This window comes from Pagrus pagrus (genome assembly GCF_965226575.1).
Source record: "Pagrus pagrus genome assembly, chromosome: 13".
Lineage (NCBI taxonomy): Eukaryota > Metazoa > Chordata > Actinopteri > Spariformes > Sparidae > Pagrus > Pagrus pagrus.
The window spans coordinates 15,021,408-15,039,296 of record NC_140197.1 but is presented as its reverse complement, the minus strand read 5'-3'; the positions used below and the strand labels follow the sequence as shown (position 1 = coordinate 15,039,296).

The following is a 17,889-nucleotide window of genomic DNA, read 5'->3' as shown; positions in this document are numbered from 1 at the left end:
GTATGAATAACCGTCTTGGTTGTCATCAGTGTAGATGTCTTACCATCTAAAGATATGCAGCTGGGAAGAGCCATATGTGAAGTTTGCTTGAGAGGCCACGCCCAATTAGGGCTACTCCTGCATGTGATTGGACGTTTGCGCAAAATATGGGCGGTCTAAAAAGCTATAACTTCACTGTGATTCGGCCGCTTCTATGTCAGTCTCCGTGCTGCCAGCTCATTGGTTGTTTGACGAGGGGATTAACGTGAAAACGCTCTGCCTACAATGAACCTCAATGGAGACTAAAGGAAAGACTAAGGAGCTCGCCCAATTTTAGGCTTTTAATTTATTTATAACATGAAGTTACATTTTTACAAGTAGCTTCAAGTGTCTAGAGTTAATATTTTGACAGACAGAAAAACAATTTGCGGACAGAACTTGAAGTTTACCTGCAAGTGTTTTGAATGAGGAAATCGTCTCAGGCTAACGTTATGTAGCAAGCTAATCTCATTTAACGTTACCCATCCGTTAACTCATCTGTCATTTCACAGACTGTTATACATCCTACACATAGGTAAGTACGTTAAATTGATATCCACTTTTACCACCAGCACTCATTCATATCGATGCAGTAATTCTGAATAAGTGTTAACATAAAGACAACTAACGTCAACGGATAGTAACCAATCTGGGTCAGTCAGTCTCTTCGCCATGTCAGTGTAGAGAGGAAGAGGGCATTATCAACTGGTTAGATCTGTTCCTATTCACCTCTTACTCGGCTGATCAGATGTTAAATCACGGCTACCTGCTGGATTAATCCTTTCCAGGCATGACTGAGTACAAGCTTGTGGTGGTCGGGGCAGGAGGTGTGGGGAAGAGCGCTCTCACCATCCAGCTCATCCAGAACCACTTCGTTGATGAATACGATCCAACCATTGAGGTGAGACACTAACCATAAGCCACATAAGAGTTTAATGTGTAAAGTGTAGTATAGCTGAGGAAACACAATCTAGTGTTTCCCATGAAACTTCATACTCACCTTCATGTGGTAAGATAGTTTAAAACATCCACTGTTAAGTAAAAGTGCCATGTTAGTGAACATTCACCACAACACAGTTAAGTTATTCCTCCTTATGCTGTAAGTGAAGAGTTGTAGAAGTGGTGGGAAAATACAGATCCTTTCATTGCCTTTACCTTTATAGTATTTGAAATAATGCAATTTAACGGTATATGCAAGAGGATTTGTTCTTCTCTCACCAGCACATCAGTGTTTCAGTGTCTCATAAGTCTATGTAGGAATGGCACTTGTACATTTTTAAATTTTAAAACTAAATAACTAACTTAGTATATGTAGAAATATAAATAACTGAAAGTACTCTATTACAGGTAAAAGTCCTGCAATAACACTCAAATAAAAAATATTGGTAACAAATTGTACATGCACATCAACAGCAAAGGTGCTCTATGTTTAGAAGAATGCCCACTGTCAAAGTCGTATTATTATTACTGATCCATAAACGCATAGGAAGCATTTTCATGTTGCAGCTGGTTGAGGTTACTATGTGTCGCAATGTGTGTGAATCTAAAATCTCGTGTTGAAAAACATTATAATGCAAACACCAGGCCATCTGTTGCACATCAACAGCACCAGAGAGGCCAAAACATGTGAAAATCTGCCAGAACTTGCTAAAACTTGCTGTGAACTTAGCTGTGAAAATATTTACCACCAACAGATAGAAATCAACACTGCCGTGTAGTCTCTGTTGTGTCTCACACTGTTGCTAAGAGTCACCACAAATTGATTGTTAATCTCTATATTCAGTTGGTGTTAATTGTGAGGCAGTTAATGCTATATTTCAAAGCAGATGTTGGGGGGAAAAAAAAAAAAAATCATGTTTCTGCGAGTTCATTAGGAAAACATTCCATTCAACACGGTCTTGTTGCTACATGACGCGGCAGTGCGACTGTCGTGGGAATGGATATGATGCAATCCGTTGGTAAAACAAAATGCTGCATTGACAAAATCATGTCAATGCTGTGTCCCAGGACTCGTACAGAAAACAGGTGGTGATTGATGGAGAGACCTGTCTGCTGGACATCCTGGACACTGCAGGTCAGGAGGAGTACAGCGCCATGAGGGACCAGTATATGAGGACGGGGGAGGGCTTCCTCTGTGTGTTTGCCATCAACAACATCAAGTCCTTTGAGGATGTTCATCTCTACAGGTACAAGATGCTTCATGAATTAAAAGAACACCACCATAGACTGGTATCAGTATTGAAACGCGGCTGGAAAAAGTTGGTCTGTTTCAGTAATGTGTGTTTGCGTTTGCTCAGTCAGTAATCCAGCTGTGTATAGTGTAATGTGCAGGTTCAGACAGCCTAGCACTACAAAGGCTGCTTCCTGATTAGCAGGAACTGCCCTTCGCAATTATCTGTTACTCAGATCTTTAGATGTGCCGAGTTGGTGAAGGGGTCCTCTGTAAACTAGAATCTGGTTTCACATTTTTTAACTGACCCAAATACATACAGTAAAGCTGTACTGAAGAAAGCAGAAGTGACACAAAGACACAGATTAGTCATCTTTAATTAGTAAGCAAGCAAAGTTCATTAATACAACACCTGACTGACATCAGTCATAAAGCACAGTCAGACATAAAATCAAACAAAGATAACACCAGATACAATTTATAAGGTAAAATATACAAGTTAAAACATAAAATATCACATGCTAACATAATGCCAGTCTGAACTGATGGGATTTCAGCTGCTAGTCCACAGAGTTCAAAGACCTCAAGCTTATTGACAGACAACTCCATATGGGGGCTGTCAACTGGAAAGTACGATCTCCCTGAGTCTTAAAACCTGTCCGAGGTACACTCGGACCCCAGGTCAAGCACCTAAGAGCTTAGCATATGTGGTATGGGGCTACAGAAGGTCCATTAAATGCTGCTGATCTTATAGGGCTCTATAAGTGAGCACCAACATTTTAAAATGAATTCTAAAAGTTAGTGCAGAGAGATTGAAACAGGTGTAACATGTGACTCTCTGTTGGATTGCATTTTGGACGGTTTGTAAACAGTTTAAGGAAGATTTATAAAGACAGGTTAAAAGAGAATTTCAGTTTTCCAAAGGTGATGAGATAAAAGCATGTCCTGGCATGTCCAATTTCATTTCTTGACACAACAGACCCAAGTTTGGCTATGTTTCTTAACTGAAAGAAGTTTGATCGATTGGTCAAAGAGCACAACAAAATTAGCCTGACAAGCACTTCACTGTCGAATTTGTCTATTCTTCAGAGAGCAGATCAACAGGGTGAAGGACAGTGACAGTGTTCCCATGGTGCTGGTGGGAAATAAGAGCGACCTGAGCACCCGCACAGTGGAGACACGGCAGGCGCAGGAGATGGCACGAAGCTACGGAGTACCGTTTGTCGAGACCTCTGCCAAAACAAGACAGGTATGCAGGGAAGTCGGTAACACCTGTTTAGTTTGCACCGATGCATGCAGGAGAAAAACTGCAAATCAATACCTGAAATAAGACTTCTGATTACCAAAATGTCAGTATAAAATTCTAATCTTTATTTTGCATGAAACAGACATTTTTCTGCCTCTGTCTTGCAGGGTGTGGAGGAAGCTTTCTATTCACTAGTGCGGGAGATTAGAAGATATAAGGAGACCAACCGCAGCAACAAGAAGAGCAAGAAGAACACTCAGAGACGTTGCATAATACTATAGCAAACCACACACACCAGCAGCATCCCTTGCAGCACTTGTTTCATGCTCCCTCTCACACACTGCAGCTCCTCTGTCACATTGGAGACGTCCAGCGCAGCTCCAGACAAGGGAGCAGACGTGGCGAAACTCGTTTTTTTTACTGCTGTCACAGTTTCCACTGAAAAGATTTGCCATTTACTCACCCACTGTGCAATGTACTGTGCAGTGTACAACACCAATTCAGTTGGTGGTCTAGTTTTTGTTTCGATGTCCAAACAACTCTAGACTGCAGTTTTGACAGACAGCTGATTTTTTTTTTTCTTTCTTTTCGGTTGAAGTCACCATTTGTGCAAACTTAATATGAGTCTAGGGAAGAAATATCTTTTCTTTTTCTTTTGAAAGACCCAGAATGAGAATTTGTCTGTTCAGATAATTCTCTTTTTCTAAGTGTAATTTGTCCAGCGAGTGTTTCTTAACAGACAGTTCAGCTCCTGTTGACTATTTAGGGCTCAAGAGTTCACAGTGATGCGTCACTGCACTTTGCACTGTCACATCAGGTGATTCATTCAGCCCAGGTCTAAAAAAATATTTTAGGACTGAACATTTTGTTTAGTGTGATAAAATGTGTAATCAGTTGTATTTGATTGCTCTGTACACATCAGACTTCATGAAGTCCTACAATTAGCGTAAACTGTCCCCTTTTCTCATTTCTTAGTTATTACATCTTCGATTCCTTTCGAAGGATACCGTTAAATATTTTGCTTCCAGATGATTGGTCAAAACTTCTTGGGAGTGGAGAAAATGTTTTCTTCCGCTTGTGTTTTATAGGTTCGTGTGTCCTCTGGGGCTTGAAACACTGCAGCAATATCTATTTTTTTAATGTTCTCAAAGACCACATTTCAATGAAAATGTAATATTAGGGTAGGATCAGCACAGTATCAAAGCCTCAACAATGTGTTCCAGACTCTTAGGTGCACTTTATTAATTTACTGTTTTGTTCTTAATAGTATAATTTAGGATTAGTTAGTGCCATTTATAAAGGTTTACCAAGGAATATAGATTTATACCGAGGAATAGCAAACCAGGAGCTGTTTCAGATGATTGGTTGAGATCTGATGTCTGTGTCAATCATTTCACACCATCATTAACGTGTCAGCCCTGCTGTTTGTTCCCAACTCGCACTGTATTCCAGAGTCCACTTTCAATGCAATTTTTATATGAATGCCAGTGTTGGTCGTTGCATTTGTAAGTTGCCATGTCTAAGCACTGTTGATGCTACACAACTCTATCAGAGCATGTAGCATGTGCAAATATCTCTGTGGTACTGCATACATTTAAAGTACACTGATGCTGAAAGCAGTGTGAGAAATCTCCAGAGCTCAGACACAGCGGCAGTAACATTATCCAATTATACTTGATGCTGGACGATAAGGAATTTCCAAAGGGCATCAATTTTTTACAGCAGTGTTTCTCTTCTTTGATAATTACTGTCACCCAAAATGTTATGGATTGTTATATTTCTATTTTTGTAGCATTAAAAACAGCTTTTCCCAATTTTAAAACCAACATCTGCATTAAGAAAGCGCTGTCCACACATTTTCTCAAGTTATATTGAAGTTCTATGAGCTAACTTCAATGAATCCATACATTAAGGTTTCCTACTTTGTCATGGTGTTGAACCAGCAGCTGTCTCATTATCTGGACTTAATATGGAGTAACTCTAAAAAGATGTACAAGTCTCATGGACAGCTGTGTAATATCTTTAATGCACTCTGCTGTAATGAACAATTAAATGTCTTTAGCTTTTACGTCTTGTGTGTTTTTGTTTATCCACGGTTGCTCTTTACTGCTAAGGACATGTAAAATGTATTTTCATAATGAGATACAGGGCAGAAGAACTTATCTAGGGCTGCAACTAATGATTATTTTCAGTATCAATTCATCTGCTGATTATTTTTACAATTTACCTATAAAATGTCCGAAAATTGTGAAAAATGTTCATCACAAATACCCAAAGCGATGCCTTCAAATGGCTTCTTTTGTCCATCCAGCAGTCCAAAACCAAAAACTCACATACTATCATAACTGAGAAAAGAAAAGCAGCAAATGTTTAACATTTATTCTTGAAAAATGAATTGCTTAATCGTTGCAGCTCTAAAGTTATTATCTCAAACAATTTCACTAGAGAATGAGGTGCACTTGGAACAGATCTGATTTGCAGATCTCATCTTGTCACGTCTTCTAAGAAGGAATAACAAACACAATCTCCATTTCCCTTCATCAGTTTGTGCCATCAAAAGTTTTAAACGATCAGGGTTTTTGATCTGAGTGGCAAGAAAAAGAAGTGGTTTATGGTTTATGAGGTTTGACAGAGACAATACGGCTGAAGAGGAAGGCAATGAAGTTCCTCCTTTCATTTCTGTAAAGTACGCACTTTTACTTTGATAGCAAATTAAGATATGGGAATGCACATGTGTAAAGCTGAACAAGCAGGACAATACACCGTTAACCTCTTTACAGTTCACACACAGGACATGTGTAGTGAATTTTCTGTCTGGTGTGGTTTCAGCATGCTGTATGTAAAGCTTCAAATTAGACTTTTGTAATGATTTAATGAGTAATAATCATACATGACAGCCCAAAAAGAAATAATTGCTTTTTGATTTTATTTTACAAAAAACGAGTTTATTCATATTAGAAAACATAGAAATAGTGTGACATATATGCATTTTTACAAGCACCCACAGGTGTAGAAACAAATACAGTGAGAAAATAAGAGTCTGAAGTCATGTGAAATGAGGCACCTAAGGAATAAGTGTGTGTGCCTCACCATCCAAAGCGAGACACCAACTTGCTCTGATCATCCAAGTCTTTCTGAACCTTCTTCCTCATGTAAAAGATGGGACAGTCTCGGCTGCAGAAGAGTTAGAAGGGACAGTGTTACTGGACATGAAGGACTCGCACTGCAGTAAACACACAGTAATAGTAAATATTTGCTGTGTATGTACCTGGTACAGAGCACATCCTCATGGAGGGAGCCTTGACAACGCTGACACTGAGTCCACAGGCGAGAAAAACGCTCCTCCAGTGCGTTCAGGTGAAAGATCTGTAATTTAAAACCAGAATGTGAGATAGTTAGGAAAAGTTATGTTGTTTTCAGATATTAACCCCTTAATTCTTATGTTAACAAATTAAAAAACTATCTAAAAAGGACTTAATGGTTTGTGCTTTACTTAAGCACTTGAACAACTTGGAAAGACAAAAACACAATTCAACCAGAGCACCAGCCTACAGGTTAGAAAATTAGACTTGGTTTGATATTAAAATATGCAATCTGCTGTGTTTAATGTGTTCAATGTGCTTAAATACAACCAATTTCAAATTCTGTAGGGAATTCTGAGGAGCCACCAGAGGGCAATACGATGATTTACACTGGACAGCCATGGCTAAATACAAGACATTTAAGCTTTTCTTTAAACACAATCTTTAATCAAATAAACATGGCCCTGTTTGTAAGGAAAACCAACATATTGAAGTATGAAGTCATCTAGCCTACCTCCTTTTGGTACAGTTCAGACTCCTTCTTCTTACAGAAATCGCACACAGCCGCTGCAATGACAAACTAAATATAAATCTTCCATCGAAAAAGTGGCACATCATTTAGCGGATATCAAATAGAAAACAAATCTTAAAATTCTGAGCAAACACACCGTCCGTCTTCAGCACAGCTTTGCAGCCGATGCAGGTGCTCCTCTTCTGAGCAAATGCCATGAGGCCTCCGACCTTTGAGGTCAACACAGTCTTACAGCGCGTGTGGTCACCCTCTGAAAGACACCAGAAAATCAACAGCAACATTAAGATTTAAAGCTTGAGAAGCTAACACATAAGTTAAGTGTCATTTATTGAACTATCACGTCTATATCACACCTTTTTGACAAGAATATTTTATTAGTTTCTTGACTGGCATGTGTATCTTTGGTTGCGACTTTGGTATTTCAACTAGAAGATGACACACATATAAATCACAAGAGGTTCAGCTAATTGGCCAAACTGTGATAAACACGACATGCGTGTTTGTAGACTTACTGAGCAGGACGCTCTCTGCTTTGCTCTCTCCCAGGATGGGCTCAAATATTCTCAGCAGGGGCTTGGACAGCTGCTGCTCAAGGTAGTATTGTGTGTCGATAGGAATGGTGTTCTCCAGCACATAGATCGGGTCCTAAAGCAACATGTGGAAGAATCAGGATCACCGTTGGAATAAATAAAAGAAAGCACCAATGAAACAAACATGGTTTTATACAGACAAACACTACACACCTCTGACTTCATGTATGCTGCTGATCCCTTTGCAGCTTTGATGATGACATAAGGAACTCGGTCTCCCAGGTTCGGCGCACTGCCAGCATCTCTTTTCCTCATTCTGTAAATCATCAATATTAATGGTCAGGTTGCTCCTTCACACACACACACACAGAGTATGATTTGAATTGATAAGTGAGGTCTCTCTGGATAATCAGACCTCTCAGCCAGCTCCACGTGTGCCTGTTTGCCAGCATACTCCTGGGCTGTTCGCGTTAGCTCCTTGGTGATGACCAGCTGGCTGATGTCAATGCGGTTGCACAGAAGGTCCGAGATCACTTCTTTGGCGTGAGCCACAGCACCCTGGGGATCCCTGAGGAAACGTCATTGGCTGTGATTACTTTCACAATGAATTAACAGCTGTGGATAAAATCTTATAACAACATGAACTGCATCAAGAAAGAATGTGTGTGTGTGTGTGTCTACCTGTCTATGAGTATTTTCTGCAGACAGGTGTTGATAAGGTTGGCCACCAGAGGGCAGTTGTCTCTGCGAACAGTCTCAATACCTTTACAGTCCATCTTCTCATGCGTGTCTGCACTCGAGGAGAAATAAAGGCCGGCGTAGCGCTTCTTGTTGATCAGCAGGTATGGGTAGTACACCTGTGGAAGTGACAAATATAAGCTCTCATTAGCTGAGAGGACTCTTCCTGTGGTCCAACAACCAAAACATAGCCTGATTCTCAAAGACTACCTTGTCTTCTAATTTTCGACTTTGACTTTCTCACCAACAACAACAACAACTGACACATACTACATGAAGATATAAGTCAAGGTGGTGTTATTTTACAAGTTTTTATCCCCTTTTACTTCAGTACTCAGATTCCTCCACCCTCTCTCACCATCCCAACTAAAAGAGAAACAAAACTTATCAAAACTTAGATAGATGATGGAATTGCTTGGACAGTAAGAAAGGAAGTGTTTTAATCAAATGGGCAGAAATAGTACCTTCTCAAACTCCAGCTTGATGGGCTGTACAAAGTGGGATGATACCCACTCTGCTGCCTCTTTTCCGATATCCATAGCCTCCCTGACCGTGGCAACTCCAAGCTTAACCATGACGGAGTCTGTATCCCCATAAATGACCTTAAAAAAGATCAAAATATTCAAAAATCATTTAATCAACAAGCACACAATGAAAACATCAGATAATACATTTGGGTAAGTATTGGTGTGGCAGAGGTACATCTATTCCTCACCTTAGCATCAGCTTGGAAACCATTGGAAATGGTGTACTTGGACTCCACCAGCTGTTTGGTTTGCTCAATCATCTGTCTTCCAAAACCAGTGACACTCTAGATGAGATGACAAGGAAAGATTTTAACAAGTTTATCACTGATGATCTGTGGTGAGGGAATAAGCCTTCACTGGCCATGGAGCAGTTACATTACAGTCAGTGAGTTTCAATTCCTTGGACGAGATATTTGCCAGTGTGCAAAGCATTTTATCCCAAATCAGCTCATGTAACAGGTGTCTTCTCAACTCTTTGAGGGTGTTGTGAAACTAAGTATGTCAACCTTCCACAAAACAGAGAGAAACACAGTCTGTGGTTCATTTTTACACTTACAGCAGGTCTGTGACTAAGTCTTTAAATTCCCACCTGTTCTGTGGCCTCCATTTCGACACTAATCTTTGTTCTACATCTTTGGAGTTTAAAGTTCTTGCTCCGACTTCACATCCGTGCAAAACAGCGGCAAGTGCAACAACAAGTTAAGTGGGTACAACTTGATTTAGCACGACTGATGAACCAATGTGTCATAATTGTAAACATTTGACATGTTTACAAATTACAATCATGCAACCTCTGACTCTCCTTTAGGGTGTGCGAGCAGGACTTTCCTATTGAATGTGCATAATATACAGTCACTTAACATAAGCATTCCTAAGTTTTCAGCACATAAAAAACAGCATGAGACCCAGAGTCAAGAGCTCACCTGTGAGATCTCTAGGCAGGGCAGCTTGCCCACCTGGGCACCTGTGAAGCCATACACGGAGTTTGCGCTGATTTTGAGAGCGAGCTGTCGGCCGTCTAGCACCTGCCTCTTAAAAGGGTCAGTTTCCTTCTTCAGCTCTGTTTTGGCCCTGTGGACAGACAGTGGGACAGGATAAGACGGAAGCCACGTCTGACCGATTTTCATTCATTAGTTTGATTAGGTGAACCAATTTTGTTTTAGAGTAACTCTGAACACTATTACACACTAACTGTTAGTGTCAGAGGATCAAAAAGTTAATAGATTTAGCAGCATGTTAAATGTTTAAGGAGGGTTTCAATCAATTTTATTTGGAGATTTATTTGAACAATTCAAACCTCTTTCTAGCAGACAGCAGGTTCTCCAGGATCTCCGGGAGAAGTCCTTTCCTCACAGAGCTCTTCACAAACATATCACCAGTCGGAGTCTTGATGAAGTCCTCTGGTGAGAGACTGAAAAAAAACACAGCCACCTCAGATATGAGTTCACCATGTTAATACTAGACAGGGACGCATTTGAGTGGTGTTTTGGTCATTAAAAATCAACAAATGGATGATTAATCACACAATCATACTAGCTAACGTTGCCCATCATTGTGTCTGTGTTTCAGGCCTAATTTTTGTTTGCCGTTTTGATTTTTCTCAACATCGATTTCCTACATTCTTTGAACAACCAAAATAAGTCTTTGGCCTGGCCGTTTATATATTGAGGATCAAGGGACTAGCAACGTTTAGAGATACCAAAGCTATTCATTCATTTTAAACTTCATAACGAACATAACATATCATGACAATTTCTTTTCTTCAAGACACAAACAAAACCTATTTTCTCATGATTTTCATGATAATCACATATTTTAAAAGACCTGCTTACCTGTTTTTTTCTGCCGAGCCTTTCTGCAGCAGGGTGGTGTAGCACAGATTGTGAGCCATCATGATGGACGGATACAAGGAGGAGAAATCTAAGGTGGCAATAGGAATGCTGTAATACCTACATAGAGAAGAAGGTGGTGATGGAAAGATGTATGAGAAGCTTCCAGAAACCATCAACACCAAGAGCAGAGGGGAGACATACACTCACATTAATAGCAGATATACATACCCTTTCTCTGGCTCAATGACAGTAGCTCCAGTGTAGTCCTCTCCTCCTTCTGTTTTTACAACAGGCATGACCAGGTCCTGTTTCATGGCCTAAACATGTACAGACACTTAAAGTTACTGTCCTCAAATCAGATGTACTCATATAGTGACTGTCACCATGTTTGCCTTTGTTACCTGTCGCAGCAGCTGAGAGACAACTTTGATCTGCTGTCCTCTTGAGAGCAGGTAGGTGAGAGGCACACCTGTCACTCTGGCCATCTCCATGTAGTTGATCACACACATCAGCTTCTGCAGCAAGCGCAGCGGGAGGTAGGCGTCTTTCAGGCAGTAGACAGCCAAACGACGACGCGTCTGTTCGTTGCCATTCTGTGATGGAGGAAAAAAGGGGGAAGGATAGGTGAGAATAAAACAGCAACAAATCGAGTTTAAGTTTGCTTAAATATTGATTTTCTGTTCTTAAAGATAAACAGCTTTCTTCCTGATAAAACACAGTTACTTGTTTGTGCCTTACCTGCAGATCAGTGATGATGGAGTGTTGCACATCCTCTTTCTGTTCTTGCAGAAAGTGAAAACTCACAGCATTCAGTGTGTACGAGCGCAATTTGTAGTCCCTGAGGAGAACCTGAGAAAAACACACCAACTGTTCAGTGGCTTTACCTGGAAAATTCTTACCAAAGCAATTCACATGCCAACTGTATCGTTATTTAAATCTTGTTAACGATATGATGTGCAATAGTAAGTTGTTGCAGTTGAAGCTGACCTGCAGTAAGTCAAACTGAACCCGGCCCTCCATGTTTATGGTCTTGTTTTCTCTGCGGCCCATCTGCTTGCTCTGGAAGTTTAGGTCTTTCAAGACTGACTTGATGCCTCGCACACGGCCGAGGTAGGGAAAGAGATTCACCTGAACACAAAAGAACATTTTTCTTGAGTACAAGTGGGGTGAAGGAATGTATATCTTCAAATATAAAAGGGAAGTTCAAAGTATTTCTACTAAAAATACATTCTTTGAGAATTATTAAGTGCATTGCAATCAATTGGATGATTTTAAGCCTTGTTATTGCATGGAAGTAGAAGACAAATGTGGCTCCATCTAACCTTTAAAGCAGCTGCTCTGTTGAGCAAGTAGGGAAAGTCAAAGTTTTGGATGTTGTATCCAGTAATGATGTCTGGGTCCACAGTTCTCAAAAACTCCGCCCAGCTCTGCTCACAGACACATAAAAAGAAACGACGACAAGAAAGACGATTGATAAAAAATTAGAAAAGGGAATGAGGAAAACCTGTCACAATATTCATGTTTTTCAGTGCCTTACTGAAGCCAGCGTGCATACCTGTAGTAGCTGTTTCTCCTGTGTAAAGCACAATATCTGAGAGCCCACAATGCTGGCGCAGGACTGTAGAGTGAACACTGTGCGAATGAAGGGCTCCGTCTCACCCTGCCGCTGCACCATAGACGCTATCTGAATCACAGGGTCTTTGTCTGCCTCTGGGAAGATTCCTGGTAAGAAAGGAGTTAACGTCAGAGTCAAAGTGCATGTGCTTTTCATTGAGTATGATCAGGCCTCATGAACAAAAAGATGGTACAGGTTAGTTTGCATACTCTATTATAAGAATGCCAGAGGGAAAGAGAGAAATTCACCTTTTCTTCCTGCGCACTCAATGTCAAAGCTGAGGACCCTGAGCGGAGCTATCCTCTGCCAGTCTCCCTCTGCAGGGTGACTTATCAAATCTGTCCACCCCACATCCACCTCGTACTGACACAAGGACACCTGAAGGACAAAACAAAGGAAAAGTTCATGAACACTGTTGGTAAAAGCCTGACAGAACACATTTTATATGAAGGCACTCAGAGGACAGGCCAGAATGTGCCAGGATGTGTGTGAACTAGACTTACCTTGCCTGGGTACCGAGAATCTGTGTCCCCTGTGCTCTTCTCCTCACGTGCTCTGTACTTGCCTTTGGGAAGTTCAATCCAGCAGCATCCAACCACATCAGTGTCCACCATAAACCTGACAACAAAAAGAGGCTCATTAAGCTTTTCTGTTTCTGTTTCGTTGGCTATGTTACATACACCACAGGTAGCATTAAGTTAGCTTCGTCTGCACGCTAGCAGGCAGATATATCAGCATGTCAAGTCCACAATAATGTATCTGCTTCCATGAATCAAGAATACATTCTGTGTCTAATTAAGCTGACTTGATGATAATGACTGTCTTTTAACTGTTTTTTTTTCGTCCTCTGCTCATTGTGCAAGTGACGAGCACACAAGCAATGTCCAAAAGAAAATCTAGAGGGTTACATTATGTTTTTTTCATTTCCTTTGCAGGCTTGAATAAAACACAAACATGCACACACACACACCTTATCTCAAAATCTATGTTGGCTTCATAGGGTTGGTAACTCTGTATGGGGAAATGTGCAAACTTGAAGCCCAGCTCCAGCAGTCTTTTTGCTGGGGCGATGAGACGTGGCATCGCCATGGTTATCCGCAAGAAGTCCAGACTACGTTTCCCATGGTAACCATACATGTCTTCAAGAAAAAGAAAAAACAAACTTTAACAGCAGGAATCATATTGATTAACTGAGTGCCTGAATCGATAATCAAATGTGTTTTGTTACTAGGATCAACCTTCTCAGTTCACAATAATCTGATCAAAGAGTTCCTTTACACACTCATATTCAGGGCACAACAAATGGACCAGAGCATTTGCACATCATTCATACTCACTCTCTTTGCGAGTGATGTCCACAGCCAATACTGTGACAGAGATGTTGTCCTTGTTGGATCTCATGTCCTTCAGGACAACAGAGTTCAACTCTTTTTTAAATTCACCCAGATGGGCGGACGTGAAACCTTTTCAAAGGAAGCAAAAAGAGTGCAACATTGCAGGAGTTGTTAGAATAAATAAAAAGATTTCCCCTCTCAAAAGAGGGGACGTTCTCACAAGCAAGAGAAATGTGTTCTACTGAGAGAAGATTTAATATTAACTGATTAAAAAGGTATTGTTCTGATCAACTGTGTCATGGAAATATAAAGCGTTAATATGCACATACTCTATGTATTGACGAAGTAATGCCATGTACTCACCACTTGGTGCAGGAACATAGAAGTAAGGTGCAAAACCGTGAATGTGGCAACACACACTGTTGCCACTGTCTGTCACCCCAAACATTCGAATGATTGGGACTTTTCCCTGTGACTGGCCAGGCATGCCCGCAACAGCTTCCCCTGCATAACACAAAAGTGGAACTCAACTTAAGATATGATTTGTTTTAACATACAGCAACAGCATTTGAGCATGTGGAAATGTTCGACACACACATTTAAATCCTAACAACAAACAAGCCAAGATGAATCTAAAAGACAAGTAAATATAACAGAATTAAGTTTCTGTTGAACAAAAGTGGTCTTTGATAGTTACCTAAATAATAGTCGAGATCAATCTGCTGAAACACCAAATTGTCAGATGATGGGTCCAGTGAGGGGGCATGAGGCCGCCGCCAACGAGGGTTAAGGTCAGCTGAAAAGAGGTCACCTGACCAAACAAAGTGGGGAGACAAAAGTAAAACCAAACTGCATTATTTATCATTTCAATATAGTATAGCTAAGCATTGTCGAAGCATAATCAGAAGCTGAACCAACACAATAAGAACAACTTCCTGGAATGATGGTTAACTAGTTCCACAGATGGCTTCTTATTGTTAGCGCAAAGTTGTATTATTCACAATGCAAAGCTATCTATCATCTATCATCCATTAATTGGCTACTTCCGCTCATCCATGAGGGCTGCAAGGTAGTTGGAGTCAATCCCAGCTGACAAAGCCAAGCATGCATTGATTTGTTCAAACAGCAGTTGGTCAAATTACTTACCTTAAATGAGAAAAATCACACTGTAAAATAAACATAATTAATTTTTCTACAGATTCTGGTCTTTACATTGGTTGAGTTCTGTGTGAATATACAGCTTTATTACATTAGTGGTATTCAAGGTATGTAGATGGTGTAAAACTTAAACATTAATTGTGAGCCATTACATTTTTTGTAACAGGTCTGCATGTCTTTTACATAACTCAATCTCTTCCTACACCAGGATCACCCTTTTACATATACCAATAATGTTTGAGCGTTTTTCTGTACAATACCCACCTACGGGAATAACATCATGGCCGGCCTGCCCCTCCATCTCCTCCGCGTCCATATCTGCTTCGTCAAACATGGACAATTCTTCTTCAAACTGAGATGGACTGTCCTCCCATTCACCGGCCATTTTACCCCGCTTGGCCTGGGACGCACCACCAACAAAAGGGCCACCATTGCGTCTTTTAAAATCCATGTCTGCAAGAAACATTGAAGGCAAAAAGGGACATTAAGGAAGATGAGAGGCATGATAGCAGAAAACCAAAATAATCAGCATGAGGCAGGACCATCAGGACAACAAATTGTTGTGGTTATCACTGCCTGAAAATAAAGTTACCCTTTTGATATGCAACCAAGAAAATACTGTACATATTAGGTTAGACTCAACAGAAACAAAACACTTATTTAACTACATTTGTGTTAATATCCCTTCTACTGTCGAAGCACAATTGGCATGCAGTGCATATGCTTACAAACTGTGTTGGCTATGGTGGGCTTACTGCAAATAAACCAAATAAAACAAGTGCAGGGCTGTCAGTGATCATGTCGATGGGTGTTATCCAGTGAATAGGATAAAGTGCAATCACATAATGAAGAGCAAAACAGCATCAGAGGGATAAAAGCACTGGTCTGGACACAGTTAAAAGAGGAAGTGCGACACGTGGGAAATGATAATTAAATGCTTGAATATAATAATTTGATATGTTTAAACAAGTTTTGTTGTTAATGTCATAAACATGAGAAGCTTAACGTAATAAACTGGGCGTCATGTGGTTGGTAACAATCACCAACAAATGAGAGACAGCCTTCCGTGCTGCTGCACATGATGTAACATTAGTCCATTAGCCATGTATCTAGCATGTATCTCCTAACTGCACACAACACATTACACTGTTAGCATGAAAACTAGTTTCTGTATTTGGCTACAGTCCGTCTTCCCAGGCTCCTAAATGCTTGTTTGTTGTTAACTTAGCAGCCCGTTAATGTTACACTTTACATTCAAGACATAGCATATATAAGCCTTGCTATTCCAGTGCACAAGTCTATGTCAAGTTATTTTTCGTTCTAACTAGGGAAGCTGCTTTCTTTTGTAACGAGCTTCAGCAGCACTAGCTAGCAAAAGCAGGTGTAAACACAGGACGGTCTCGCGCCAAAGCCGATCCTACTAAACTGTAGGACTGGTGTCACTGTTCAACAAGTCAAGGCAACTAGCGATGAATGGTACGTTTCTAGTTGAGTTATAAATACCTAATCAGCGTTACTTCTTGACAACAGCCCGCGGTTGACAACAGCTCCCGCCACTCTTCTTCAATTTGTGAACTTTCACCGACGAAAGCGCGGAAAATTTCCGTTTAGTAACTAAGTCCAATAGCAAAGGATTGGACAGTGACGACACTAAAAAGGCGGGAACTCATTGGTGCATGAGGAGGAAGCCGGAAGCGGCTCGACAACACCCAGTACATGAAAAGGACCGTGTGTTCCCGGCAAAATGACGTCGGAGTCTACGTAACAGCGAGGGAGGGAAAACGGCTCAGCAGTCAGTGAAAGAAAGCTTTGAATTTTGTTTTGTTTTTGTATCGATTAAAAAGGGCGCTATGTAGTTTTGGGGAATAAATATTAATCAGAAAAGAAACATCTTCATTGATTGATCTTAGTGACGTTTAAACTGAATAAAGACATTGTCCCTGAAAGGAAATAACGATTCCATACTGTTTTACTTTGTTTATATTCGCAGGACCCTGCTTAGTAATCACCTCTAACTTCAAACAGCATACTGGGACCTTATTTCTCTCTATGGAAAGCTTGTTATTGTTATAAATTATGATTTAGGCCTGCCTTTATTGACTTGTGAAGTGTATCTTATCATTTTCTCTGTCCCGCTTCAATACATTTTATGTGAAATGATATCACTACCTGATGTTATCTTTAATTTTATAAATAATGCAGTAGATACAGGGAAGGCTGCAGTGTTATTTTGCATAGATATGGATGCAGCTGCATGTTTACATTGGCTAATAATGAACTCAGTTAGCAACCTGAAGGTATAGACAGTGTAGTCACACAGTTAGTGAGTTGCATCATTCCCTATTGCACCTAACTTGAATGCTGGTAAGCTTTGTTTCTTCATGACGTTTCATAAGGCCATGGTCTGCAAGAGAGGCCTAAGACAAATTACATCTATTAAGATCACAAGACAATTCAGTCACACAAAACCTTTATCCCACACTGACGCACTAATCCAATCAATAGGCCTTCCTTTCAAAACCTAAAAATTATCAGCAAGGAAAACTTAAGAGTACCTTGTGTCCCTAACTGGTGTTGTGAGGTGCATGATACCATAAATAATTCCTCTCAATAGTTAATAATAGTAATAGAGTATGAAGAATCTAATCTGCCCTGTGATATAGTGATCTCGACTTTGAACTCAACCAGCCTATCTCTGCAACTTAGACAGAATGTTTATAAACACATGTATACTGATCATACTGTGTCTGTAACTATCCCTGAAAGTTTTGGTGCTTTTGTCACCCCCTCCTGACACGCTGTAACACAGACCAACACATCTGAAGCTGGCAGGAGGATGATGTTCAGTGACACTTCAGTAGTGCAGATCATTACTGAAATCAGCGGC

At 40.4% G+C, this 17,889-nt stretch overlaps 2 protein-coding genes across 2 annotated transcripts; one reads left to right on the top strand and one right to left on the bottom strand.

Moving 5' to 3' along the window:
* Positions 1–251: 251 nt before the first annotated feature.
* Positions 252–5,502, top strand: LOC311268791 (GTPase KRas). Its single transcript, XM_084372650.1, has 5 exons — positions 252–553; positions 807–919; positions 2,026–2,204; positions 3,278–3,437; positions 3,602–5,502. The coding sequence occupies exons 2-5, from the start codon at positions 809–811 to the stop codon at positions 3,713–3,715; spliced, it is 564 nt and encodes a 187-aa protein (XP_084228776.1). The 5' UTR covers positions 252–553; positions 807–808; the 3' UTR covers positions 3,716–5,502.
* Positions 5,503–6,343: 841 nt separating this feature from the next.
* pold1 (polymerase (DNA directed), delta 1, catalytic subunit) lies at positions 6,344–16,592 on the bottom strand. Its single transcript, XM_084370531.1, has 27 exons — positions 16,506–16,592; positions 15,267–15,455; positions 14,542–14,655; positions 14,208–14,348; positions 13,848–13,973; positions 13,481–13,649; positions 13,014–13,128; positions 12,759–12,888; positions 12,451–12,617; positions 12,218–12,322; positions 11,883–12,023; positions 11,634–11,744; positions 11,297–11,488; positions 11,124–11,212; positions 10,896–11,012; positions 10,361–10,474; positions 9,987–10,134; positions 9,252–9,347; positions 9,001–9,138; positions 8,480–8,655; positions 8,214–8,366; positions 8,012–8,114; positions 7,781–7,913; positions 7,405–7,518; positions 7,251–7,303; positions 6,703–6,800; positions 6,344–6,608 (listed from the first exon to the last, which is right to left on the bottom strand). The coding sequence occupies exons 2-27, from the start codon at positions 15,451–15,453 to the stop codon at positions 6,521–6,523; spliced, it is 3,318 nt and encodes a 1,105-aa protein (XP_084226657.1). The 5' UTR covers positions 15,454–15,455; positions 16,506–16,592; the 3' UTR covers positions 6,344–6,520.
* Between the last annotated feature and the right edge of the window lie 1,297 nt (positions 16,593–17,889).